Source organism: Orcinus orca, chromosome 1 (assembly GCF_937001465.1).
Source record: "Orcinus orca chromosome 1, mOrcOrc1.1, whole genome shotgun sequence".
Classification (NCBI taxonomy): domain Eukaryota; kingdom Metazoa; phylum Chordata; class Mammalia; order Artiodactyla; family Delphinidae; genus Orcinus; species Orcinus orca.
This window is the reverse complement of record NC_064559.1, coordinates 94,820,492-94,847,335: the sequence shown is the minus strand read 5'-3', so window position 1 is coordinate 94,847,335 and position 26,844 is coordinate 94,820,492. Positions and strand designations below refer to the sequence as shown.

General features: G+C 50.0%; 1 protein-coding gene across 2 annotated transcripts in view; it reads right to left on the bottom strand.

The window, feature by feature from the left end:
• Window positions 1–1,918: 1,918 nt before the first annotated feature.
• Window positions 1,919–26,844, bottom strand: part of OLFML2B (olfactomedin like 2B) — a 41,063-nt gene continuing 16,137 nt past the window's right edge. The window contains exons 4-8 of one of the 2 annotated variants that reach the window (XM_033409761.2): window positions 25,003–25,179; window positions 19,363–19,594; window positions 16,720–17,256; window positions 3,536–3,712; window positions 1,919–3,009 (exon numbers count right to left, since the gene is read on the bottom strand). In XM_033409761.2, coding sequence (XP_033265652.2) covers window positions 2,408–3,009; window positions 3,536–3,712; window positions 16,720–17,256; window positions 19,363–19,594; window positions 25,003–25,179 — 1,725 coding nt within the window. In that variant the 3' untranslated portion in view covers window positions 1,919–2,407. The remainder of the gene's footprint in view (window positions 3,010–3,535; window positions 3,713–16,719; window positions 17,257–19,362; window positions 19,595–25,002; window positions 25,180–26,844) is intronic. The other variant, XM_004282023.2, reaches the window with a different exon arrangement.

Sequence of the window (26,844 nt, the reverse complement as noted above, 5' to 3'; positions counted from 1 at the left end):
CTGATGGCTTGTTCCTAAGGTCCATTATCGAAGGCCACTCACCCTGGAAACGTGAAGTCTGAGAACTTTCTTTCCTGACGTGGCAGGGCAGCCCAACTTTTAGGAGGTTCATGCAGAAACCCAAGGAGCAGGCAGATTGGGAGGCCTTGGTGTCATATGGGCAGCAGCAAAGAGAGTAAGCTGTGGGTCAGGCACACGTGGGAGAGAGGCAGACATCCGGCCCTGGCCTCTGGGCCACCCAGCAGTGAGGTCCCTGGCAGGGTGAGCGTGCCCTGGGTGACGAGCCCTGGTCTGGGAATCTGGCAACTGTAAATATATCACTTTACATAGATGGATGGGTGGGTTGGTGGATGAATGACTGGGTAGATGATAGATGGATGGATAGACAGATAAACATTTCCGTAAGATGTGAGTTCCTCACCAGCAGCTCTCCTGCTGGCTTACCCCATTCCCTCGGAGCAGCCCTACCTTGGGCTCAGGCTGACTTTGCTGTGGTCTCCAACTGGGGCCTGACAGAAGGGCCAGGATCTAGGGAGGAAATGCTTTCTCTCTCCTCTGGTCGGGTAAGGCCTCTGGACATGGGCAGTTTTACCACCAACATCATCCACCAAAGACTTTTTTTTTTAATTTTTATTTTATTTATTTTTTTTTTTGCGGTACGTGGGCCTCTCACTGTTGTGGCCTCTCCCGTTGAGGAGCACAGGCTCCGGACGCACAGGCTCAGCGGCCATGGCTCACGGGCCCAGCCGCTCCGCGGCATGTGGGATCTTCCCGGACCGAGTCACGAACCCGCGTCCCCTGCATCAGCAGGCGGACCCCCAACCACTGCGCCACCAGGGAAGCCCCACCAAAGCCTTTTTGAACCCTGGACATACCACCTCCCTGCCTCTAAACGCTGCTGCTGCCTCCAAGCCTGACAGTCACTTGCACTTGCTCAGGAGAATCTGACCCAAACAGCCCCAAGACAAAGTGAAGTCGTTGGATATTTGTTATTTGAAATAGTCGAAGTGGAGGAAGCTGCTAGCAGGGTGGGCGTGGAAGCCACGCACCGTGTAAGCAGCATAGGGATTGACCGGGGAGTGTGGAGGGGCAGCGTGTCTGTGCAAAAGGACTCACCAGGCAGCAGCTGCTCCCTATATGGGGGTGGGAGTGGAGAGGGTGGGGACAGTGTGGTGACATGATGTGCTTGTCTTCTCATGTCATTCTTGGGTTCTGCCCTCCATCCCTAAACTCAGGAGATGCCCATTAAGGTTTTTTTCCACTTTTCTGTCTCCTGTTTTGTGTAATGTGGAGGAAAGGGCAAGTTGTGGGCAACAGGCACTGCACAGGGCCGGGCCGTGCATGGGGAGGGACAGCGGGTCTTCCCATCCTGCAAACACTTCCCTCAGGGGCCTCGTTCTAGAACCAGGCCCTTCTGGAGGGGAAGCTGGGAAGGAAGGCTGGCTGAAGGTGAACATTCAGGATGAGGCAGAGGAGAGGATTATGGGGAAGGGAGAGACTGATGGATGGATTGTAAGCTTCTTAAGAAGTATAGGGTCAAGGTCACACTCAGCTTTGTGTTTTCAACAGGGCCAACCACCAGGCCACACGGAGGAGGACTAAGGAATGAACAAGTTCCCATATCTTGGTTAATGACTAGAAAAAAGCAGAACAGTGCAAGGAAGCTGGTGTGACAGTGGAAGAGACGGGAAGGGATCAATGCCCCCAAATTAAAGCGAGTGTAGGGGTCAGCTCATTCCAAATCTCTAACACCCCCTTTCCTGCCGCCACAAGGAAGCCCCTCATTAGGAGGGGAGAGGAGCTGCCTGGGGCAGCTCAGCATGAGGTTATTTCTGTGGAACACAGATCTCATCTCCTTCTGGGGGAGGGATCTAATCCCGCCAGTCATATCAGGGCTAAACAAAAACGCACTGGGGGGTGATTTTAAATTTCTCCTTTATTAAAAAAAAAGCATTTATTTCTGGGTTTTTAGAAAAACTTCTCTAACACATAAAACAGTTTTTCCATCCCCTTAGCACTTCTTTCTTGCCTCCTTCACTCCTGCTTCTGGTGCCAGCTGCCTGCAAGACCCAGATGAAGAAACCTTCTCAGATCGAGATGGGGAGCTGGAGGGGGTTGGGGGTTTGAAGGAAGGTGGTTACTGGTCAAAAGGAGAAGTTCATTCGCACAAAAATATAAACCATGGAGGATGAGACCAGCACATACACGTATGGATTGATCTACAATCCGTATAAAAAAAATAGACCCAAATTGTCATTTTACATTGGCAATATTATACAAAATAATATATATTTTTTAAACAACACACACCCACATACACACACACACACACACACACACACACACACACACACACACACAAGGTGCCAGTAGCCCCTCTGCACTTCTGCTTCTGGGGACAGGAGTGTCAGTAGGCAAAGATGACGTGGTAGGTGACCTGGTGGCCATTGTCCCAGGCGTAGAGCAGGCGGTCCTTGGGGTTGTAGTCTATCTGGGTGGTGTAGGAATACTCATTCTCGAACAGCAGCCTGGGGATGATCTGCGTGTTGGTGTGGGTGTCAAAGGCGTAGGAGATGTTGGCATTGCGCTGGTTGTAGCTGTCCACGGCGTACAGCACCCCACAGATGACGAAGCAGTTGCCGTAGAAGTTCCGCCGGAGCCCCGTGCGCCATGTGGTCTCCTTGTGTGTGCTCAGGTCCACGGCGTTGAGCTTGCTCAGGACGATGACCTCCTGGCTGAAGCCCTCGTCGTCCAGGGCCGGGTAGATGAGCCACAGGCCATTCTCATCCACAGCAAAGTCCACGTCCGAGTGGCCCTGCCACCTCCAGGGCGTGGCCTCCTCATAGGCCACGTCATGGAGCATGGCCCAGGCGGCCACATAGCGCTGCTTCAGGTCATACTTGATGATGTTGCGGGTGAAGGCCCGGTTGTAGTAGAAGGCACCATTGTACACCACGTGGCCCGTGCCGATCCAGCTGTAGGGGAGCTTGTAGGAATTGCTCCAGCGACCTGTGGGCAGTGAGAAGGCAGAAAGCTTGAGGGCAACGGTGCAGAGACAACCTGTCAGGCAGGGAGGGGGCAGCCCAGAGAGATGGGACATGCCATTGGCTTGAGGTCTGGAGCCCACAGTTTGTGTCTTGGTTCTGCCACTTTCTAGTTCTGTAGAGCATCCTCGTCTGTCATTTAGAAATAGCGATTTCCACTCCCCTCGCTGAGCTGTTTCAAGGATCCAGAGGCTAATGTACGTGAGCGTGGTTTGTAAACTGTCAAGGGCCACGGGAAAGGGAGGATGTATCGCTACTGTTTTCTGGACCAGACTCCGGGTTGTCCCATGTCCCAGGGACTGGGAAGGAGGGGCAGGGCTGAGAGATGAGAGAGCAGAGAATGTGAGGGAGTGTGGAAGAGGGACATCCTGCTACCAGAGAAGGCGTTGCCCTTCTTGTCCACTGTCTCCACCCTAAGAGAGCCGGCCATGATTAAAACAGAGGACAGTGGGGAAGGAGGAGCCCCGCTAAGGTGGACCCACAACACGTACCTTGTTTGAAGTTCTCCAGGTTCCGGAATTCTACCAGGGTGTTGCCATAGTAATAATTGGTTACGTAAATCCGCTCATCTTTGGCCAGGGGGTCCTTCATCCAGGCCCCTTCGTTCCGCCCGTATGTGTTCTGCGTGGTCGGCCCCGTGATGGTGGAGAGGGTGTCCTTGCACCTTCCTGATGGAGGAGAGGTGGATGGAGAGGTTGGGATGACTGAAGAACGCCCCGCCCCTAAAACCCTTGCCGGCTCTGCCCCCTGGAGTCTGAACCCCTCGGCAGGCTTCTACGGCCCTGTATAGCCAACCTGACGCCAGACATTTTCTCAGCATCATCCCCTGCTATTCCTCTCATCTATCCTATATTCTACTCCTATGAAGCCATCTACTGTCACCATCCTGGGCCACTTTCATGCCATCATGCTTTGCTCTGGCTGTCCTCTTACTACAAACTCATCCCTCAAGGAGCTAAGCTCCAATGCCCTTTTCTGACACCACATCCTCCTCTGAAAAACCATTCTAGCCTTCTACTGGATTCCATCCTGCTCCCATAGTACTGTGAATGTACCTCTCTTACAGGACATGTCATCTTATATCTCAACAGTGTTTGTGCATCTCTCTCCTGATTCAAAGCCACCCCCATCCAGAGCATAAGCCCCACGGAGCAGGGTCTGTGGCTTTCCTCTTTGTGTCCTCAGTCCTCAGAATACAGTGTCTGGCAGGCCACAGGCACTGAGCAGATGTTCTGAAACTGGGATGAATACACGGCAGCATGAGAAGTGTGACCAGAGGAGAGGACTTTACGGGTATGACCAGGAACGCGGAGCTTCACCAGCCACTGAGCTACCCCAAGGGGCTTGGCCCAGGCCACCAGCAGAGACCAGCCCTGACTGCGCAGTGCATGTCACGTCCCTGAGGCCCACCTGCTGGGTCCTAGAGAGCTGTCCTCAAGCCTCTGCCTCTGTGGGTAGGATGCCAGGGCCCCCTTCTGGGAAATTGGAGGGGCCGGGGACCAAGTTCCCACATAAGGAGTTTACTCTGGCTGTAGGAGACTCCTTCAAAGGTCAAGTCTGCTTTAAGGGGACAGGAACTCTGCAATGCCATCCTGAGTGACTCTTTGGAGAGACCTGGTGCCCATGAGAGGCCGTAAAAGACCACTAGAACCATGCTGGGTTCTAAATCAAGTTGAAAGCCTGCCTGCATGCTTACTATGCAGTATTATTATTGAACATGGCCCTGAATGATCCTGAAATAACATGTGACTACAGAGAGCACGTGCTCTTTTTGTCTCTGCAATAGTGCGTTATGAAGCAGATGAGAAGAGGACAATGGAGGGGGCAGTGGGAGAAGCAGATTAATCCAGGCTTTACAACTTCCTCCTACTCTTCCTGGCAGCTGGGACCCGCAGAATACCCCCCCCCCACTGCCATCAAGACTGGTGCACAGATGGGCGACGGTGATGAGAGTAACTTGTCCCTGACAGTCACGTGGAACCAAAGAGTAAGGGGCTACAATTCGGGTTCAGGGTTCTCTAAACTCCAGGCCACGCCCACTTCCAAATTGTTGCAGTCTGTTCTATCCGTTCTGCTCCCCCATAGCGGTCTGAGCTGGCAGGACAGGGCAGGCGCTGTGCCCTTGGCCCCGGGCCTGGGGCAGCCAGGCGTCTGAAAGTAGGATAAACATTGTTTCTCAGGCAGGGCCCACAGTTGGGTGCAATTGGCAGGGCTCAGGCATCTCCGTGTGGGGTTTATTAGGTCCTGGTCCGACAGAGAGGAGAGGGTTTTGGCCTCTGTAAGACAAACAACAGAGCCTACCAGCCAAAGCCTCATTCCCCCACATCTGAGTTCATCTGCTCGAGACAATAAAGTAGATGGCTCTGGCTGAGGCCAGGCAACAGAGGTCTGATGGAAAATATCTCATTCCCTGGCGCTGAGCAGGGCCCTGGCTTGCCAGTGGAGAAGCTGCGCTTCCTTAGAACTGAGGTGAGCCCTAGCGTGCCACCCCTAGGGAGGGGCATTTTTATGTGCCCCCTTCCCCTGGAAAAGCCCAGTGAGGACATCAACTCCCTGTCTGAGAGGCAGCCCCCCACCCATGCCCAGAGCCCCACAAAGGGCTGTGCGAGGCCAGGGGTTTCTGTCATGGCTATGCCACCTCCCTACCCAGATATGGAAACTGCAGATGAGCTCCTGGAAGCCAGGACTCATCTAAGTTTCGATGTAACGCATTGCCCCAGGCAGCCCCCCCAGGTCTCTGCAGGGTCCTGTCTCAGCACTAAGGCTCCGCAATGAGAGGGGCTTAACGTGAGGCTATAGAATGTGCCCCGGGTTTGCAGACAGAGGCCTGACATTGGTCTTCGCCCTGCTACTGACTCCAAAGTCTGTGTTTCTTTGAAAAGGTCACAGAGCTTTAATTTCTTCCTCAGTAAAACAAGTATAATATATGCCCTACCTACTTGACAAGAGCGCTTGGAGAATGCACTCTGATGATGGTATGGTAGGCTGAATCATGGCTTCCGAAGGTAACCAGGTCCTAATCCCTGGAACCTGTGAAGGTGACCTTATATGGCAAAAGAGACTATATTGCGATAGGGGGACTATCTTGTATTATCCAGGTGGGTCCTAACTGCAATCACAAGTATCCTCATGACAGGGAGGCAGAGGGAGATTTGACTACAGAAGAGGAGGCAACCTGATGATGCAAGTGATGAGGCCACAAGCCAAGGAATGCTGGCAGCCACCTGAAGCTAGAAAAGACCAAGAAATGGACTATCTCTTGGAGCTTCAGGAAGGAACCAGCCTTCTGACACCTTGATTTTAGTCTTATAAGACTCACTTCAGCCTTCAGGCCTCCAGAACTATTGAGAATAAATTTCTATTGTTTAAGCCATTAAGTTTGTGGTAATTGGTTACAGGAGGCATAGGAAACTAATACAGATGGAGTCAGCTTCTGGCATCTTTATTTCTGTAGGAAGAGGGGAGTCCCAGCTTACAGCTTCAAAGTCCTGATAACCGGGACCTCAGGCTGTATCTCCACATGCCCTCAGAGCAAATGCCGGCAGCCCACAGGGTGGTCCAGCACAGGCAGGAACAGTGGGACAGACAAGTGTGGTTTGAGAGCATTTGAAGACAGGTTCAAGGGAGATCAGTAAACCATGAGGCCCAGACCCAGGTCTGAGAATCTGGGGCCATTCAGATGCTCCCACCCTTGGCAGCAAACTGTCAGCCTTGGAGAGAAGATGCAGCCTGTCTACTCCTCTTCAAGGGTAATGAGAGAAGGGAGGGAGATAGTTCGAAGGCACTGAAGAGAAAAGAGAGTGCTGCCTGCAACTCATCTTAGAAGTGTTCCCCCGAAGCATGGTGACGGGGAACACCTCCTAAGCCATCTCTATGTATTAACTCATTTAGTCATCGATAGTCCTGGGAGATAGTTGGCCCTGCATCAAAGGTCCCCGGGGTCTGAAAAGTAGGGACTCTTCCTCTCGGCATATAAACCTGCTCAAATCTTGCCATCTAACACAAAGAAATCAGCAAATAAGAGGCTCCCATGCCCTCTGGGGCTCTCCAGTGTTCACGCAGGGGAGCCCACACACTCCTCAACTCCTCCCCTGATGGCCGCCTTAAATGCTTACACCCTGTCCGTCAGGGATGCTCTCTGGTCTTTTTATTCTAGTCAAGCCTGTCTTTTGTCTGAAACCCCCGCCCACCTCCCCCCACCTCCCTCGCTCACTGGGCTTTCACACCCCACTCTCCTGGTCCCCGCTCACCCCCTGGTCATACTGCCTCTGGCTGGTTCTCTTTTCTGCCCACCTTTCAGATGTTATCCCTTAGAGCCCCACTTTTAGCCCCTTATCTTCTTGTTCTTCCTGTGTTCCCTGGGCCCACTCAGCTCTTATACAGCCCGGCGTTTGTTTCTGAGCACCAGACATCCAACCCCTACTAGACATTTCTCTCCTGTGTGTCCTCCTGATTCCTCAGACTTAATGGATTAAAAATGGAATTCATCTGGGGGCTTCCCTGGTGGCGCAGTGGTTGAGAGTCCGCCTGCCGATGCAGGGGACACGGGTTCATGCCCCGGTCCGGGAAGATCCCACATGCCGCGCAGCAGCTGGGCCCGTGAGCCATGGCCACTGAGCCTGCGTGTCCGGAGCCTGTGCTCCGCAACGGGAGAGGCCACAACAGTGAGAGGCCCACGTACCGCAAAAAAAAAAAAAAAAAAAAGGAAATCATCTGCTTCAATTCACAGCCTGTTCCTCCTGTACTTCCTGTCCTGGAGAAAGGCATGGCACCCCATTAACCAAGCCAGGAGCCTTGTGGTCCTCCCTGATGTCCCCCTCTCTTCCACCGCACACCCATTGGTCGCTGTCTCCCACCTCTTCATCTCTCTGCCCTTTCCCTCCACCTCTGCAGCATTTGCTATGCCCAGTGAACACAGGTGGACCCACTGCGTGTGGGAGTCCAGCGAGACTCAAAGTGAAGACAAGGCAGGTGTGTTGTCCCTATGACTGAGTAAGTGGGGCCCGACAGCCCCAGAGGCCACAACTTCCATTTGAAACAGAACTTGTTTTGAATGCAGAAAGAAGGCAGTCGTATTCTAAGAAGCATAAATAACCAAATAACCCTATCATATTCTTTCTTACTTGTGTTATTTCCTCATATTAGCCAACAACTCATGCTGAAAATGACATCGAAAAGGGAAAGATAGGGCAACTCATAGTTCCTTTTCTTTTTAGTCTTCCTTACTCAGTAAGGCAAAAGTAGGGAGTGTACAAAAGCTGGTAAAGTGTACTCATATTAAGAAGTGAAACAGAAACAGATGAGTTAAGTTCTGTGTAAGTGTTTCCACTGGTCTGCTAGGCACAAAATGCATACGAATGTAGGAGCCATGAAATACCAACTGTCATTTTGGTGGATTCCACATGAGTTAAATAATCTGACCTTTGCATTGAGAACTGGCAGTGCACAATATGATAAAATTCATGCTATTCAAGTTTTTTTTTTTTCTTTTTTGTGGTACGTGGGCCTCTCACCGCTGCGGCCGCGCAGGCCCAGCGGCCACGGCCCACGGGCCCAGCAGCCCCCGGACCGGGGCATGAACCCGCGTCCCCCGCATCGGCAGGCGGACTCCCAACCACTGCGCCACCAGGGAAGCCCTCAAGTTTTTAATATTCCTTTACTTAACAATTGCATGAAATCCAAAGAAAAAAACCAAGTGAGAGAGAGACAGGCCAGAGAAGAAAGGAAACAGCTTTATACTGACTACCTTCAATGGCACTTTTCTCCTGCTCTTTGAACGACGGGCTCTATGTTTTCATTTTGCCCTGCGCTCTACAAAATGCATAGTTGGCCCTGACCAAACTGGTTCACTCCTGGGGCTCTTGCGGCTCTGGTCCTTCTCACTGCAGTGCTACCTTCCTTCCTGGCTGTTTTTTCCTCATTCCTCAAGACAGCTAGGTCAGCTTCTTTTTTCAGAAGAGAGTGTCTCTGACCCCAAAGCACCCTATGCATTCACTCACCACCCTGAGTTGAAATGGTGTTTATGTGTCTCATATACAAGCTTGTGGCAACTCCAGGTCAGGGATGCTGCCTCATCTGCCTTTGCACGACCAACACCTACAGAACCTGCACGTCATCGGCACCCAGTACTTTCCTTAAATTGACAAATCGGAATGTAGTCCCCCCGCTTAGAACCTTCTGTACCACTTTTAGATATAAGTCCCAACGTCCCACTCCCTTCATCAGCAGGCTCCTCTCCCTTATGTTGCCCTGTGTATGCCAGGGCGATGGGCGTTCTTTAATCCCCCTGACCTCCCACCCCCCATGCCCGCACAGGCTCACGCGGTCAGCTCTGCCCTGGGGACCACACTCGGAAATGGAGCTCCACCCTCAGGACCAAAGACAGTCTCCACTGGACAGCATGCCTTGCCACTTGCCAGCCCTGGCCACTTTAGTCACCCGTATCCCCCTCACGGTGACCCCTCTGCAGATGTAACCAGAGCTCACCCCCTTTCACAGCCAGCACGGCGTGGGGCTGAGTGAATTAGGAGTGGACGCTTCATCCTTGCAGAGAGGCACAGACTTTATTCCTTATCCATTTACAAGGAACGTCTCCACTTTCTCGCCTTGTTTCTAGAGCCAGTGGCCTCTGTGTTCTGACTGAAGTTCCTCGTGGTTTCAGGGGGCTGGTGAGGTGCCCCAGCAAAGAGACTGAGAGCAGAGTGTGTCTGTGGAGTTGGGGGTTGGGAAAGCTGCCTGTCAGGTGACTCAGGGCAGCCAACTGGGACACTCCTTGGTCCCGAGGCTGGGTGCCGTGGAGGATCTGGCTAGCCCTGCCCCTGCCCGTGCCAGCACCAGGCTGCCTCGGACCAGGCGCGCTGACATGTGGCAGGCCGGCTGGCCGTCTCGTGCCCACAGCCAGTGGCTGGCCAGGCCTCGGGGATTGTTAAGGTGGTATACTTTGTGAAGGAGACAGTCTTTAGCCAATCATATGGCCTAGGTTCGACCACGAGGCAGGCTCTCTGGTAGTGCTGTCGTCCTGACTGTCCTCTTTGTCTGCTCCTTTCCACTCCCAACCCCCGCCCCAAAGCAGCCTCTTCTAAAACGTGCAGCAGGAGTTGCAGTCCTTAAAGTATGGGACTCTGCAAAGCCTTGGCAACGTGGCACGTGTCCTCTTCCTCTGCGGTAGGCTGAGCAGACCTCTCCCAGACACTGAGGATGGTGACCGCTCCTGTCCCGTCCCTTCCCTTCCCGAGCCCCAGCTCCCATCACTGACGGCACTTTTCCTCTCCTGTCCTAGAGCTACTATGCTTTGGCCAAAAGTTAATTCCAATTTGCTTGTTTTGGGAATTTCTGAGAGTTTGACAATTCCCCTGAGGAAAATGGTGGACCTTTTAGGGTATGACAAAACCAGGTTTAGAAACCATGGGATAGGATATTCCTTTTAAAAGCAGCCCCATTTAAAAGCACTCAGACAGCTCAAAGTCAAAATTGCCAGGCTCAGTAAACAGCAAGCGACCTTTCACAGGCAACAAATCAGTGGTCTGTGTTGGTTTCAGCCAAATGACTTTTACTTAAATGATGACTACATGTAGTCCTACTCGGCCAGGCACAGGCAGGCAGGAAGTCTGCAGAGAAGGTTCCAGAAAAGAACTCCCATCCACACTAACAGCAGCCTGAGAGAAGCACCTGACAGTGATACATGATTAAAAGTGATTCCTGAAAAAACTTGCCAAGACTCCACATTGCCTAAACAGCCACCCTTCTCTCTGTGCCACCCCCTCTTATCATCCCTTGGTATCTGAAGAAGCCCTTATATCTGTGTCCACGTCCCTGTGTTTTTTTTCTGCAGTAGACATAAAAGGCAAGAACTTCAGCTCTTTTGAAAAATCCTACAGGCCAGTCTTTAAGCAGAAGCTTACGTCCTCTGTGTAAGACAGATGAATGGATAAAGAAGATGTGGTACGTATAGACAATGGAATATTACTCAGCCACTAAAAAGAATGAAATAATGCCATCTGCAGCAACACAGATGAACCTGGAGATTATCATGCTAAGTGAAATAAGTCAGACAGAGAAAGACAAATATCGTATGATATCGCTTATATGCGGAATCTAAAAAAAAAAGGATACAAATGAACTTATTTACAAAATAGAAACAGACTCACAGAGAATGAACGTATGGTTATCAGGGCGGAAGGTTGGGGGGAGGGATAAATTGGGAGTTTGGCATTGACGTGTACACACTGCTCTATTTAAAATAGATAACCGTATATGACAAACGCACAGCCAACGTCATCCTCAATGGTGAAAAACTGAAAGCATTTCCACTAAGATCAGGAACAAGACAAGGTTGCCCACTCTCACCACTCTTATTCAACATAGTTTTGGAAGTTTTAGCCACAGCAATCAGAGAAGAAAAGGAAATAAAAGGAATCCAAATCGGAAAAGAAGAAGTAAAGCTGTCACTGTTTGCAGATGACATGATACTATACATAGAGAATCCTAAAGATGCTACCAGAAAACTATTAGAGCTAATCAATGAATGTGGTAAAGTAGCAGGATACAAAATTAATGCCCAGAAATCTCTGGCATTCCTATACACTAATGATGAAAAATCTGAAAGTGAAATCAAGAAAACACTCCCATTTACCATTGCAACAAAAAGAATAAAGTATCTAGGAATAAACCTACCTAAGGAGACAAAAGACCTGTATGCAGAAAATTATAAGACACTGATGAAAGAAATTAAAGATGACACAAATAGATGGAGAGATATACCATGTTCTTGGATTGGAAGAATCAACATTGTGAAAAGGACTCTACTACCTAAAGCAATCTACAGATTCAATGCAATCCCTATCAAACTACCACTGGCATTTTTCACAGAACTAGAACAAAAAACTTCACAATTTGTATGGAAACACAAAAGACCCCGAATAGCCAAAGCAATCTTGAGAAAGAAAAACAGAGCTGGAGGAATCAGCCTCCTGGACTTCAGACTATACTACAAAGCTACAGTAATGAAGACAGTATGGTACTGGCACAAAAACAGAAAGAGAGATCAATGGAACAGGATAGAAAGCCCAGAGATAAACCCACGCACATATGGGCACCTTATCTCTGATAAAGGAGGCAGGAATGTACAGTGGAGAAAGGACAGCCTCTTCAATAAGTGGTGCTGGGAAAACTGGACAGGTACATGTAAAAGTATGAGATTAGATCACTCCCTAACACCATACACAATAATAAGCTCAAAATGGATTAAAGACCTAAATGTAAGGCCAGAAACCATCAAACTCTTAGAGGAAAACATAGGCAGAACACTCTATGACATAAATCACAGTAAGATTCTTTTGCACCCACCTCCTAGAGAAATGGAAATAAAAACATAAATAAACAAATGGGACCTAATGAAACTTCAAACCTTTTGCACAGCAAAGGAAACCATAAACAAGACCAAAAGATAACCCTCAGAATGGGAGAAAATATTTGCAAATGAAGCAACTGACAAAGGATTAATCTCCAAAATTTGTAAGCAGGTCATGCAGCTCAATATCAAAAAAACAAACAACCCAATCCAAAAATGGGCAGAAGACCTAAATAGACATTTCTCCAAAGAAGATATATAGATTACCAACAAACACATGAAAGAATGCTCAACATCATTAATCATTAGAGAAATGCAAATCAAAACTACAATGAGGGCTTCCCTGGTGGCGCAGTGGTTGAGAGTCTGCCTGCTGATGCAGGGGACGTGGGTTCATGCCCCGATCCAGGAAGATCCCAGATGCCACGGAGTGGCTGGGCCCATGAGCCATGGCCACTGAGCCTGCGCGTCCAGAGCCTGTGCTCTGCAACGGGAGAGGCCACAACAGTGAGAGGCCCGTGTACCGCAAAAAAAAAACTACAATGAGATATCATCTCACACCAGTCAGAATGGCCATCATCAAAAAATCTAGAAACAATAAATGCTGGAGAGGGTGTGGAGAAAAGGGAACACTCTTGCACTGTTGGTGGGAATGTGAATTGGTACAGCCACTATGGAGAACAGTATGGAGGTTCCTTAAAAAACTACAAATAGAACTACCATATGACCCAGCAATCCCACTACTGAGCATATACCCTGAGAAAACCAGAATTCAAAAAGAGTCATGTACCAAAATGTTCATTGTAGCTCTATTTACAACAGCCAGGAGATGGAAACAACCTAAGTGTCCATCATCGGATGAATGGATACAGAAGATGTGGGACATATATACAATGGAATATTACTCAGCCATAAAAAGAAACGAAATGGAGTTATTTGTAGTGAGGTGGATGGACCTAGAGTCTGTCATACAGAGTGAAGTAAGTTAGAAAGAGAAAGCCAAATACCGTATGCTAACACATATATATGGAATCTAAGAAAACAAAACTGTCATGAAGAACCTAGGGGTAAGACAGGAATAAAGACACAGACCTACTAGAGAATGGACTTGAGGATATGGGGAGGGGGAAGGGTAAGCTGTGACAAAGTGAGAGAGTGGCATGGACATATATACACTACCAAACGTAAAATAGATAGGTAGTGGGAAGCAGCTGCATAGCACAGGGAGATCAGCTCGGTGCTTTGTGACCACCTAGAGGGGTGGGATAGGGAGGGTGGGAGGGAGGGAGATGCCAGAGGGAAGAGATATGGGAACATACGTATATGTATAACTGATTCACTTTGTTATAAAGCAGAAACTAACACACCATTGTAAAGCCATTATACTCCAATAAAGATGTAAAAAATAAATAAATAAATAAAATAGATAACCAACAAGGACCTACAGTATAGCAGAGGGAACTCTGCTCAATATCCTGTAATAACCTAAATGGGAAAAGAATCTGAAAAAGAACAGATACATGTATATGTATAACGAAATCACTTTGCTGTACAGCCGAAACTAACACAACATTGTTAATCAACTATAGTCTAATATAAAATAAAATTTAAAAACAAAAAGAACCCCAGCTCTTCTGAAAAATCTTACAGGCCAGTCTTTAAGCAGAAGCTTACATCCTCTGTGACAATGTTATTCTGGTTGAATAGAATATTGAACAACAAGAGAAAATATATCCCTGTCTCCCATTCCTACCACCAGGTAAATAGCGGCTAGGACACAGGGTTTCTCCCGTCTGGGCATCAGCATCTCAGTCAGGCTAAGGGAGGGGGTGGCGTCCTAAGAACCCCAGAAAGGTGCATGTCGGGAGTTACACCAGAAAAGCCCACTGGTGGCAACACCCAGGGTAGGCAGGTGGATTGTGGAGACAGTGGAGAATTCCACCCCTGGCTAGGAAGTCGCCAAGGGAAGAGGCTTCCAGGCTGGCAAACACCATCGCTGAGGACATACAAGGCGTGCAGATGTACCCGTAGCCTGTCTTCACTGTTAGTATTCTATCCACCTGTGGAGGGATGGTGGCGGGCAGCTAAGTTTCTGGAGGAACCATCCCTCCTACCCAATTGGTGGTGCTATGGGGGCCCCCCGGGGAGCTCATTCCCATGGCAGAAGAGGAGATGGAGTGCCTGGCCCATGAGCACGGTCAAGGCTGCCCAGAGCCAGTTTGGAACTGGGAACCTCTGCTCAGACCCTGGGGCATTCTACAGAAATTGAGCAGGACCCGCAGCTTCAGAATTGATTATCCATGCAGTGAGGAATGGACCTTTTCTACTCTATGGTCAGCTTGCTCCCATCATGGAAGCGAAAGCAAGGAAAAGAAAAACATTCTCTCCTCCCACCCCGACCTCTGTGCCTCAGGAACTGTCTTCTTGCTTAGCTTCCTCCAGGCCAAGGTTCATGAGATTTTGCCCTGGGGTCCATTTGGTTATTTCCTTGCCATTATTCTGGGATTTTTCACCCAATAGGAATCCCTTGCTCTACCATGGCCTGATAAACTTACTGCAGAAACACAGAATATAATGGAGAAAGCAGTCTTTAGCAAATTTCTAATTTCTGAGACCCAGACGGGCAGAGATGTGGCCAAGGTCACACAGCTGTCAGCGGCAGAGACCAGGCTATAACAAGGCGTTTGGCTCCTGGCAGGTGCTACTTCCGCCATCTGTCTGGCACAGCTGGCACCTTATTCTGAGGAGGAATTAGGAAAGAGGCTGCCAAGGGAGCAGAAAATGGGAAGAAGGGAAAGACAGGTATAAGGCAAATCACGTCTTCCGTCAAATCAAGTATATTTTTAATGAAATTATTATTCAATAGTGTTATTTCTCAATCACTACGGATGGTGACGTAATGAATGTTTGGTTTAGTTCTTGTTGGAAGAGACATATGTAGCCAGGTCTCATTTCCTTTTCTTGCCCCCCCACCCCCGCTGCCCCCCGACATCACACACACACACTCTCACAGTTTACTGTTCTCAGAGTCATCTTGTGGACATGGAGCTCCCAGGCACAGAACAGGGCTGTATTCTCTGTGCTTCTGGAACATACCCTGCTCCTTTAGACCTAATAGTCAGAAGACTTCTCTACTTAGAAAACTCCTGTTTGGGCTTCCCTGGTGGCGCAGTGGTTGAGAATCTGCCTGTCAATGCAGGGGACACGGGTTCGAGCCCTGGTCTGGGAGGATCCCACATGCCGTGGAGCAACTGGGCCCGTGAGCCACAGCTACCGAGCCTGCGCGTCTGGAGCCTGTGCTCCGCAACAAGAGAGGCCGCGACTGTGAGAGGCCCGTGCACTGCGATGAAGAGTGGCCCCTGCTCACCACAACTAGAGAAAGCCCTCGCACAGAAACGAAGACCCAACACAGCCATAAATAAATAAATAAAAAAGAAAACTCCTATTCATCCTTCAAAACCCAGTTCAAAGGATACCTCCTTAGAAAAGCTTCCCCAGCCTTCTTAGCAGCCAGGCCAAGCTGCTGCTCCCTCTTTCATGTCTCTGTTTCTCCATTCCTCTGTTACAGCATTTATCACATGATGCCACAGTGTTTCCGTGTTTTCTAAGGCTGAGAGCTCATGAGATTTTCCCCTGGGGCCCACTGCACTGGTTATTCCCCTGTTCCCATTCTTATTATTCTGGGATCCCTCTGCCCACATAAGAATCTATTGTTAGTTCATGGCCTGGTAAACATACTGCAGAAAACTTAGCCATCATTAAATAACCAAATACCCAATACCCATCACAAAGCCTAGTACACCAGCACTTGACAAATGTTTATAAAATTTATTAATGAAGCTGAGATCTTGGCTCCATTAATTTACTTATATTTAATTTAATTAATTTTTTTTTTTTTTTTTTTTTTTTTTGCGGTACGCAGGCCTCTCACTGTTGTGGCCTCTCCCGTTGCGAAGCACAGGCTCTGGACACGCAGGCTCAGCGGCCACGGCTCACGGGCCCAGCTGCTCCACGGCATGTGGGATCTTCCCGGACCGGGACACGAACCCGTGTCCCCTGCATCGGCAGGCGGACTCTCAACCACTGCGCCACCAGGGAAGCCCCAGCTTACTTATATTTTAGAAAGGAGTTTCCCACTCTTATCACCAGCACATTTTGAATACATAGACCCTAGATGTTAAAACCGATCATCGGCCAAGGCCTAACTCCACTTGCCTTTCTTTATGAAGCAGTTGGACCATCTGACTCCTCCCTCTCCTTTCAAGCCATTTCCAGGCTCTGCCCTTCACTTGAGCAGGAGACCCAAGCCAGGTAGAATGAACTCACCTATGACATTTCGTATGTCGTCTTCTTCCTCGGGGCTCAGGGTGGGGCTGAGGGGGGCTGTGCCCTGCCCAGCAGTGGCATCTTTCCCCAGTGAGTCTGTCCTGACGGGCGGGGGAGGCACCGGGGCTGTGTGCGTAGCCTCTACTAATGCATCCTCGGGAGCCACTGATGGAGGCGCTGAGGCTGGAGGTCGCTGGGTGGCTGTGTGGGCCACGGTCGTGGCTGGTACCTGAGTAAAAGGTTTAAGGAATGCCTCCCCTGTGGGTTCGGGAAACACTGAGGTGGTCTGGAGTGGTGTTGAGAATTTTTCAACTGAGGCAGAGAGGGTAGGGTCAGGGATGCTGGCAGCTGAGGTCGAGGCCTGCGGCTGTGCAGAAAGCAGGGCTGTGGTCTGAGCGCCAGCATCAGTTGTCACAGCAGCATTGTGACGGGTGGCTACTGGCCTCCGGGTGGCACTGGTCAGCAGGTGGTTGTGTCTCAGAAGCTGATCTTCAATCAGCAAATCCATTCCGTGTTCACCGCTGAAAAACTCGTCTTCTGGGGAACAAACACAAGTGCATTTGTGACCGGGGGAGAGGAACTGGGGGCATGTGGTATGTGGCAGATTAATGAGGGTTTCTTTCCTCAACATGATGCCCTGATTTAGAGATAGAGCCCAGGTGGGATTTAGAAGAAGCAGGTGAAAAGGAGCAGAGATGGAAGCATTTCCTCGAGGGTCTCTCTGAATAGTCTACCGCTATCCTCCACCTGCGACCCACGGGCCACCGAGAGGACGCACAGCCACGGGCTACGAAACCTGGGAGGAAGTTAGTCATTCATTCAGTAGGTATCTATGGAGCATGCCACAAGAACAATGAGCAAAAAAAGATCCTGCCCTCGCAAAGCTTCTATCTAGTGGCGGAGACACCAAACAATACACAGATTGTACATTTGAAGGTGCTATGAAGAAAAGTCTAGTAGGGTGAGGAGAAGGGAAGGGAAGAGAAACTTGCAGTAATGGATAAAGTAGTCAAGATGGGACTCAGTGGGATGGAGAGATGAGCAGAGGCTTGAAGGAGCGAGGGAGTTAGCCAAGCAGCTATCAGGGGAAGAGTATACTAGGGGGGGAATAGCAGCAGTGCAAAGGCCCTGGGGCCAGGACATGTCTGCCGAGGCTGAGGAGCAGTGAGGTGGACAGAGGTCAGAGAGAACACGGGAGCCAAGTCATGTGGCGTTTGGCTGTTGTGTTTGTACTTCAGTTTTTTGTTTGTTTGTTTGTTTGTTTTTGTGGTACGTGGGCCTCTCACTGCCGTGGCCTCTCCCGATGCGGAGCACAGGCTCCGGACGCGCAGGCCCAGCAGCCATGGCTCACTGGCCCAGCTGTTCTGCGGCATGTGGAATCTTCCCGGACCGGGGCACGAACCCGTGTCCCCTGCATCGGCAGGCGGACTCTCAACCACTGTGCCACCAGGGAAGCCCCTGGACTTCAGTTTTTATTCCAAGTGAAATGGGGCAGTCTGCAGGGTTTGGAGTAGAGAAGGAATATGAGAGGCAGAGATTTCTTAGGAAGAACACAAAGAGGTCTAACCACAAAAGACATAATTGGTCAATTGGATTTTATCTGCTCATCAGAAACACCATTAAGGAACTGAAAATACAAGCCACGGGCAGAAAGAAAATATCTGCAGTATGTATGACTGACAGAGGACCTGTTCCAGAATATAAAAACCCCACAAACCGATTATTTATTTATTTATGTTGGCCATGCTGCACAGCTTGTGGGATCTCAGTTCCCGGACCAGGGACTGAACCCGGGCCATGGCAGTGAAAGCGCCGAATCCTAACCACTAGACCACCAGGGAACTCCCAGAAATTAATAATTTTAAAAGGCTACAAACAGTTAAAAATGGGACAATGATTATGCCAGCGACTGGGTGAGCAGAAACTGTAAGGAGGGAGAGGCAGAGCAGGTGCACGAGTCAGGAGGCTGCTGAGCAAGACCTGATGGGAGGAACTGGCATTCGCTCTGGCAGAGTAGAGACAGAGGAAGAGTGGGGCCTCCTGGGGTGCTGGGCAGGGAAAGACAGAAGAAAAAGGAGGGGCCGGTGGCAGGGAGGAGCACAGGAGAAGGAAGTATTAGGGAAACAAGATAAAGATGAGGTGAAAGGGAATATCTGTTTTCTGTGAAAAAATAAGAGGGACAGAGATAAAAGGGGTCCAGCATGTGCTAGAGTCTCGGTCAGGAAGCCCAGGGTCCCTGGAGAAGGAACAGGTGGGAGAAGCCCACTGTGTGGCTGTGAGTGAGTCATTCGCTTCTATGCCTCAGGGTCCTCATCTGCGAATGGGGAGGGCTGGACTCCAGGGCACTGAAGTCCCTTCTGGCTCAGCCATGTTCTGCCTTGTGGTCCTCTGCAAGCCCAGAGAAGGCAAGTGACTTGCCCCAGGGCGCTCAGCAAGTTGTGAGGAAAGGCCATAAGAATTCTGGATGGTTTGTAACTGCAGGGAATTCTCAGGTAACCGAGCTGGCTCTGCGGGGCCACAGTAGTAATCAAACTGCAAAAAGGGTGTGTGCCTCACGGGAAGTGCACCTCCACAGGGTCCAAGTGGTGACTCTGTCCCTTGCCCTGCCTCTGGGGGGGGCGGCCCTGGCTGACCCCAACTCACGATGCTCTTCGATGTCATTCTCCTCCTCAGGGTCCTTGGCTTTGTAGTAGGTGATGCCCCGAATGACGGTGGGCTTGGAGGCCGGCCGGCCCCTCAGGTGGACCTGCCTCTGCAGGGGCCGCTGAGGCTTCACCACCTCTGGTGGAGCCAGTGGCCGCGTCTGCAGGAGCTTGATGGAGTTGATCTGCTGGGACACGGTTTCTTCCTGCAGAAACCTCTCTTCATACTGCTCCTCAGAGGGGACACAAGGGAAGGTCAGGTCACTGGTCAGAGGGGCAGTGGTCAGGCAGAGACAATGCTGGAGCCAAGGCCATACTAATAACAACAGCTAATCCTAAAAGCACTTCCTAAGAGCCAGGCATTGTTCATCTCCTCATCAGCCCTCTGAGGTAGGAACCAGTTTTAATCATTTCCATTTACAGATTGGGAAATTGAGGCACAGAGAGGTTATGTAAATTGCCCAAGGGGCCACAGCAGGTAAGTGGTAGAGGCAGGATTTGAACCCAGGCAGTCTGTCTCCAGACTCTGTCTCTAACCTCCATGCTATACTTCTCAGAGAGTGCAGCTGTCCTCTCAGCTCTGGTCTGGGGATGCTGGGTGACTTAGATCTGGTATCAGTTGTTTCTAGTGAGGTCCATGTGGCTGGGACGTGAAGGCTGAGGACCAAGCTACATACCTCAGGATGAATCATGACTGCTTTTACTTATGCTGTTAAAACAAACTGCCCCAAGCCCTCCCTAACGAATCCAGAATAAAGGCCAAAGTCCTTGGCCTGGCACTGAGAACTCAAATCAACTTGACCCAGCTCAGCATTCTTCTCTCTTTTGCTCCACCCTCCAGCGCCGACACCCCCGGTACTCCAGGCACTTGGTTGACTCCTGAACTTCTTGGCTCTCCTGAGCTTCTGGGTCTTTGCTCAGACTGTTTTCTCTGTCTGGAAGGCCATTCTCTTCCCCCCACCCCCCACACCATATAGCTATTTCTTGAAATCAACCCATTTTTCAAGGCCTGGCTAAAATCTCAGGACCCCAAGGAAATACTCCCAGACCTTTTCATTCAGAATTAATCTTTCTTTCCCAATCATCACTTTGCACTTTGTGGCAGAGACTTCCAAGTGACTACCCAAATCCCCTGTCTCCTTGCTCCTGACTTAATGAGAAACTGGTTTTGTGGGAGTGGTCATGGGACTAAGTTCTGGTTGGTAGGGTATAAGTAGAAGTTGGTGGGAAGAGCTTTTGGAGAAGTTTCTTAAGACTCGGGGCTGACTCAGCTGGAAGGCATCTTTTGCACTCTTCCTCATTTCTCTGGCCAGGAGGATATGGACAGGATGGCTGGAGCTGAGCAGTCATCTTGTGATCATGAGGGGATTTTGAGCATGGACATCACTAATGACATCTTGCAGCTGACTATATCAGCCCTGGGCCACCTGCCTCCAGAGCTCTTCTACATGAAAGAACAACCAACTGCTCTATTGTTTAATGCACTGTATTTCGGTCTCTTACTCAAAGCCGAACACAACTCCTAATGGATACAAGTCTGTACTTCTATTGTATCACCTTTCTCAGCCTGCCTTCCACAGGCATTATTTAAGGATGTTGCCTCTGTTGACGGAGCAACTGGAAGAGCAGAGACCACCTCTTGTTCATCTTTAATTCCCCTGAGTAAATGCCTGTTAAATTGAATTTCTGAATCATAACAAATCCCAAGCAACCATCTACATTTGTGACTAGCACTGGGATTTTTGTCAAATCAAATGATGCTTTAAAGTAGGTAGCCAATGACCTGGGCATATTGATGGTACCACAGAAGTCCTCTGTGACGGTTCTGGTCACATGGAAGGACCACCCTGTCCTCCACGGAGCTGCTGCCTGGGGACTGAGTTCTTGTGTCCACAGTGTGGCAGAGTCTCTGGGTCCTTCCTTGGTCCATCTAGTCATGTCCCGTCACCCAAAGGATCACAATCGCCCACATTTGAAAGCAGAGGGCCTTGGGCACTGGGCCTGTGTGCTAGCTGTGCTGAAAGTCAGAGCCACTGGACAGGGGGTCCAGCTCCTGAGGGGCAGTAAAGCATTAGTAAATTAGTAAAGCACGCAGCGACCTAAGTGGGAGTGGCCCAGCGCTGCTCTCAGGAGGTATCCAATGGCTGAATGATGAAGGGCTTGCTCCCTGTAGCCATCTAAGCCATGAAAGCTCCCCCTTTTCACCATGAGGAGGTGGGCGAGCTCCCTTAAATCCTTGGTGAAATCCACCCAGAGAGCAGAGTCCACTTGGAAACAAAACCTCTGTCCCTTGAGGCCCAGGGTCCTGAGGGGCAGAGCAGGACCTTCAGGTTCACTGAACATTAGCTGGCAGGGATCCAGCTATCACGGCCAACTTTCTCACTTTGCACAGGAAGAAGCAAATCAGGCTCTTGTTTTGACCTTTAAAATCTGGCCTGGAGAAAACCTGGAGTCCTCATTGCCAACCACACCCCAAGTCTGTACTGGTTTTCCCGTGACAAGAGAGTTTATCCAGATCGCACGGCAGACACGGAAGTTCCTGAATATGTGTTCCTTGCTCCCCTGAGCTGACCGACTCCTGGAAGACAGGGAACTCTTTCTGCCAGCCTCCCCTGACTGGGGCCAGAGCGCTGCCCAGAAGAAACAGGCAGATTTGTGCCCCGGGCAGCCCCTACTCCTGCTACCTGCCCCTCTCTCACTTCCCGTTCTTTGCTGGTGAGGTGACCTCCATCAGAAGCACAGGGAATACTCAGCTGGTGCTGATGACGTTTTACAGAGCACCTATTAGGGCCAGACATGTCCCTTTATATTATTTTCAACCCTTAAAATAATGGGGCACGGTAGATATTATTATCCACATTTTACAGATGAGGAAGGAGAGGCTCAGAGTCATTTAGCAACTTGGTTGAAGGTCAGTCGATTAAGTGGCTGAGAGGGGCACTTATGAAGTCATTCGGCTATTAAATAGGCCCAGGGCTGCCTGCTTCAGAGCCTGTGCTCTACCTTACATTAAAGCCACATTGTCCTCAGCTGTGACCACAGGACTAACTCATTGGCCATCCAAAAACTTGTCCACATCCCCAAGTCCTGAGGGCCAGGGTCTGGCTAGTGCCCAGCAGACTTGGGGATCCCTCATTTCCCATAGGAAAGAGCTGCCTGGGAGGCTGACGAGAGGCCCCAGCCCTTGACTCAGACGCCGCGGGCCATCTAATTGCTAGACTCTGGTTTCCCTCTGCATTGCAAAAGCAAGTTGTCATTTCTTCGTGGCAAACCCCAGGAACTGTCTTTAATCCAAGCTCTTAGGGACGAGCGGGAACTGCAGTTCCTTCTCCCAGCCAAGAAGATGGTGCAAGACCATGGACAGCCTCTGCCAGAGAACATATAATTTCCCTGGATTCGCTGGCTGCACTGGGAGGCAGTGGCCCCCGCAAGCTTTGCTTTCTTCTCTCTGTTAAACTGTTGTATGACTTCAACTGCTGGTGTCCCAGTTTTCCCAATCCCACCCTGCCCTCTCCACTCCCAACCCACCCCCCAGAGCCCCCTGCCAACCCTCCAGGCAAGGACCTTCCTGGAAAGAGGCCTCCAGCAAGGTGCCGTGCACCGTTCCAAGAAACCCTGACATCATCTGTAAGAACCCTGAAGAGAACAGCCAAACCCAGACACCCCACTCACCCCCTTTTTCAGCACGGGGTTCACTAAAGAGACAGACGGATGCAAAGGGAGAGGCTAGCCTTGCCTCCTTCACCACTTCCCCCTTTCCAGTGCCACCCTGGCCCTGGCTCTGCCCACACCCCCCCTGGTTTGGGTGGACTGTGCTAACTTCCGCAGTGTGTGAATGGGGATCTCGGGAGGCAGACAGTTTTGCTGAGCAAGGAGAAAAAGAGTTTGGTGTGGTTGATTTGCCTTCAGGAAAATCTGAGCTGGGTTCCTGAACATACCACATAACGTGTCATCGAGACAACAGATGGAATTCTCAAGCTCAGCCGCCTGGGAAATTGGAAGCCGGAGAGCACAGGAAGCGCCTAACTCTGCTGGGCTGCTGGGCCAGCAGAGGATGCCACACGGGCTGCGATGGGAGCCGCAGGGCCCCAGGTGTGATGCGAGGGTGCCTCCAATTTCCCTTCCAGCCCAAATGTCTTCTGGCTCTTTGGTTGACAAACTCAGACCTGCTCAGGGATGACCCACCAAGCAGACTAAACACACACTCAGTAGCTGGCACATCGGGGACACCCAAAAATGAGAATAAAAATAATTTTTGAGGGAATACGATATTTCCCAAAAAACCCCGTCAAAGTAGTCATTATGGGCTAAGCCAGAAAACTGGCCTTCCTTGTACTTATTTTCTGGGTTGGAATTGGTTTTATTTTGAGTTACAAATGGGGCAGGGTGCAGGCACCATACTCTCTTCAGGGCTTCTTGCCTCCAAAGTCCTAATCTGCCTGCTCTCCTGCCTTCGGAACACATGAGCCCAAGGTTCCCCAAAACCAAAGCTGCTGTCTGCTTGGCATCACTTTGGGGAGTTTCTTTGCTCAAGAGTTCCAAGCCCACATGCCTGGTCAGTCTTACTTCCTTTCTTACCCCAATTCTTAATGACCCAGGCAACAGAATCCTTCACAGCAATGCTTCCCAGCCCCTTTCAATGTCACAGCACATACGACAGCTCAGGGGCTCTGACAGTCCGTGTCCCAGGCCCTGCTTCACCCACACCCTGCCCGCCTGCCCCAGGCTGAGGGGATCCCTCAATGGTTCACCTGGAATCCACGCTCTGCCGTCCACGACCAATCCTTGGCCCAGTAAAAGTGAGCAAAACCCCTCTTAACGGCTGCTATCCCGTGGTTGCCAGGGACCCCTCTTACGATGCTTCATCCAGACCTGCCTTGCTAATAGCATCCACACTCTTCAAGTCCTGATGCCAGGATTTACCCGTTTCCTCTTCCACTTTGGGGGGTTAGCTCCTGTTTTTCAGTCATCAATTTACAAGATAGTCCAATACATTAAATAAAATAACACACGTAACTATTGAATATTAGCACGTACACATCACTTGGTAACTAGAGCCAAAAGAAACAGGTATCAGATGAGGAGGTATTTTTAAGCAAATAGGTCCCTTGGCATCACTCAAGTCACATTAGATAGTGCTTCATTTCATGGCACAGGTGACTCTGTGTTCCGGACAATACTGAGGGGGAAGAGATAGAGGTGTGAGAGCCCCGTCACCACTTCCCAGCTGAGCAAGGGAGACTGTGAGCATCCCCGGATCTGTTTTCTCATCTGCAAAGTGAGGACATGGATCTCTGCCCCAGCCTGCCTTCCAGAGCTGTGGTGAAGACCACATGGTATGATGATGAAAGACGTAGTACTCCAAGAGGCAGGATGGAGTGTAATAGAAATGGGGCCTGAAACTCGAAAGACCCAGATTTGAGTCCTGGCTTCAGTACTCACTGAACCTCTCTGGGCTTCAACGTTAATTAAGTACAATGGGGTCAACCCCTGCCGCATCAGACCTACAGAACTGTTGTGTAGATGAAACGAGAGCATGCCCGTGGAAGGACTGAAGCCTGCAAGCGCTATGCACATGGGAGGTGCTGGGAGTATGCTTTCTGGGGGTCTGTGGTCAGAGCCCCTGGAGGCTGGGTTGTACCTCGGGGTGGGTATAGGCTGCAGCCGTGTCCCTCAGCAGGGCCGAGCGGATGTCCGGCATGCTGTCTAGGATGTTACTGGAGCTGTTCTCTTTGCCTCGCTTGTTCATCTCAGCTCGAATTTCTTTCACGTCCTTTTCGATTTGTTCATTTTCCTTGGTGAGGTTTTTAGAAACTTCCTAAGAAGAGAGAAAATTTTAAAAAGAGAGTCCTTTAAAGTGCTTTGAAGACAAACAGGAGGGAGCTGGCAGCCAGCTTCTGCTTAGAGCACAGAGACTCAACAGACAGGCTGAGAAATCAGCCAGAAACAACTGGGGCCCTCGAGTGTGTCCGGCCCTGTGCTGAGGACCGAGCTCAGTCCCAGGCGGCATTTCCAGGGCAGCTTGGCTCCGGTACATCCTCTGCTGGAAATGCTTCCCAATACCACCACGGCTTTCCTAATGATAACACTGCCATGTCCCTGGGCTACTGGGACACCTGTTATTTATCCACCCTTGGTTCACAGTACGCTCTTATCCAGTGACGAGTAACATTACAGAAAAATTCCATTCGCTTGCACCTCTACACACGTGAACCAGTGGCTCAGTTAACGAAAGATTTTCTGAGCAATTTTAAAAGAGGTGGCCAAAGAAATTTACACAGTATGCTCTTCTAATGAGCAGAAACTATTCCCCATCACTTTTTTTTTTTTTTTCTTTTTGCGGTACGCGGGCCTCTCACTGCTGTGGCCTCTCCCATTGTGGAGCACAGGCTCCGGACGCGCAGGCTCAGCGGCCATGGCTCACGGGCCCAGCTGCTCCGCGGCATGTGGGATCTTCCCGGACCGGGGCACGAGCCCGCGTCCCCTGCATCGGCAGGCGAACTCTCAACCACTGCGCCACCAGGGAAGCCCTCCCCAGCACTTTTTAAAAGTCTTTTTTTCAATTGAGATATAGTTGATTTACAATATTGTGTTAGTTTCAGGTCTACAGCAAAGTGATTCAGTTATACATATATATATATATATATATATATATATATATATATATATATACACACGTATACTTTTTTTTTTTTTTTTGGCAGTACGCGGGCCTCTCACTGTTGTGGCCTCTCCCGTTGTGGAGCACAGCATCTGGACACGCAGGCCCAGCGGCCATGGCTCACGGGCCCAGCCGCTCTGCGGCATGTGGAATCTTCCCGGACCGGGGCACGAACCCGTGTCCCTGCATCGGCAGGCGGACTCTCAACCACTGCGCCACCAGGGAAGCCCACACGTATACATTTTTCAGATTATTTTCCATTATAGGTTATTACAAGATATTGAATATAGTTCCCTGTGCTATACAGTAAATCCTTATTGCTTATCTACCTCATGTATAGTAGTTTGCATCTGTTAATCCTGTATTCCTAATTTATCCCCCTCCCTTGCCCCTTGGGTAAACATAAGTTTGTTTAATATGTCTGTGAGTCTGTTTCTGTTTTATATATGGATTCCTTTGTATTATTTTTTAGATTATACAGATAAGTGATATGATATCATATGTATCTTTCCCTGTCTGATTTACTTCACTTAGTATGATATTCTCTAGGCCCATCCATGTTGCTGCAAATGGCAATATTTCACTCTTTTTATGGCTCCCCAGCACTTTAAAAGCATCATCTGTATAGGAAATTGATAGGCTGGCTTTAAACTTTCCTATTCACACATAAAAAGTTTCCCTAAATGGCTTGGCGAATTAGGCATGTTCCAGACGTAGTTCATACCAGAAAGGACTAAAGCTACATTTCAGTCAACCAACACTGGTGAGTACCTCCTGTGTGTCTAGGGTACAGTATGGCAGAAAGAAAGCCTCTAATTCCCC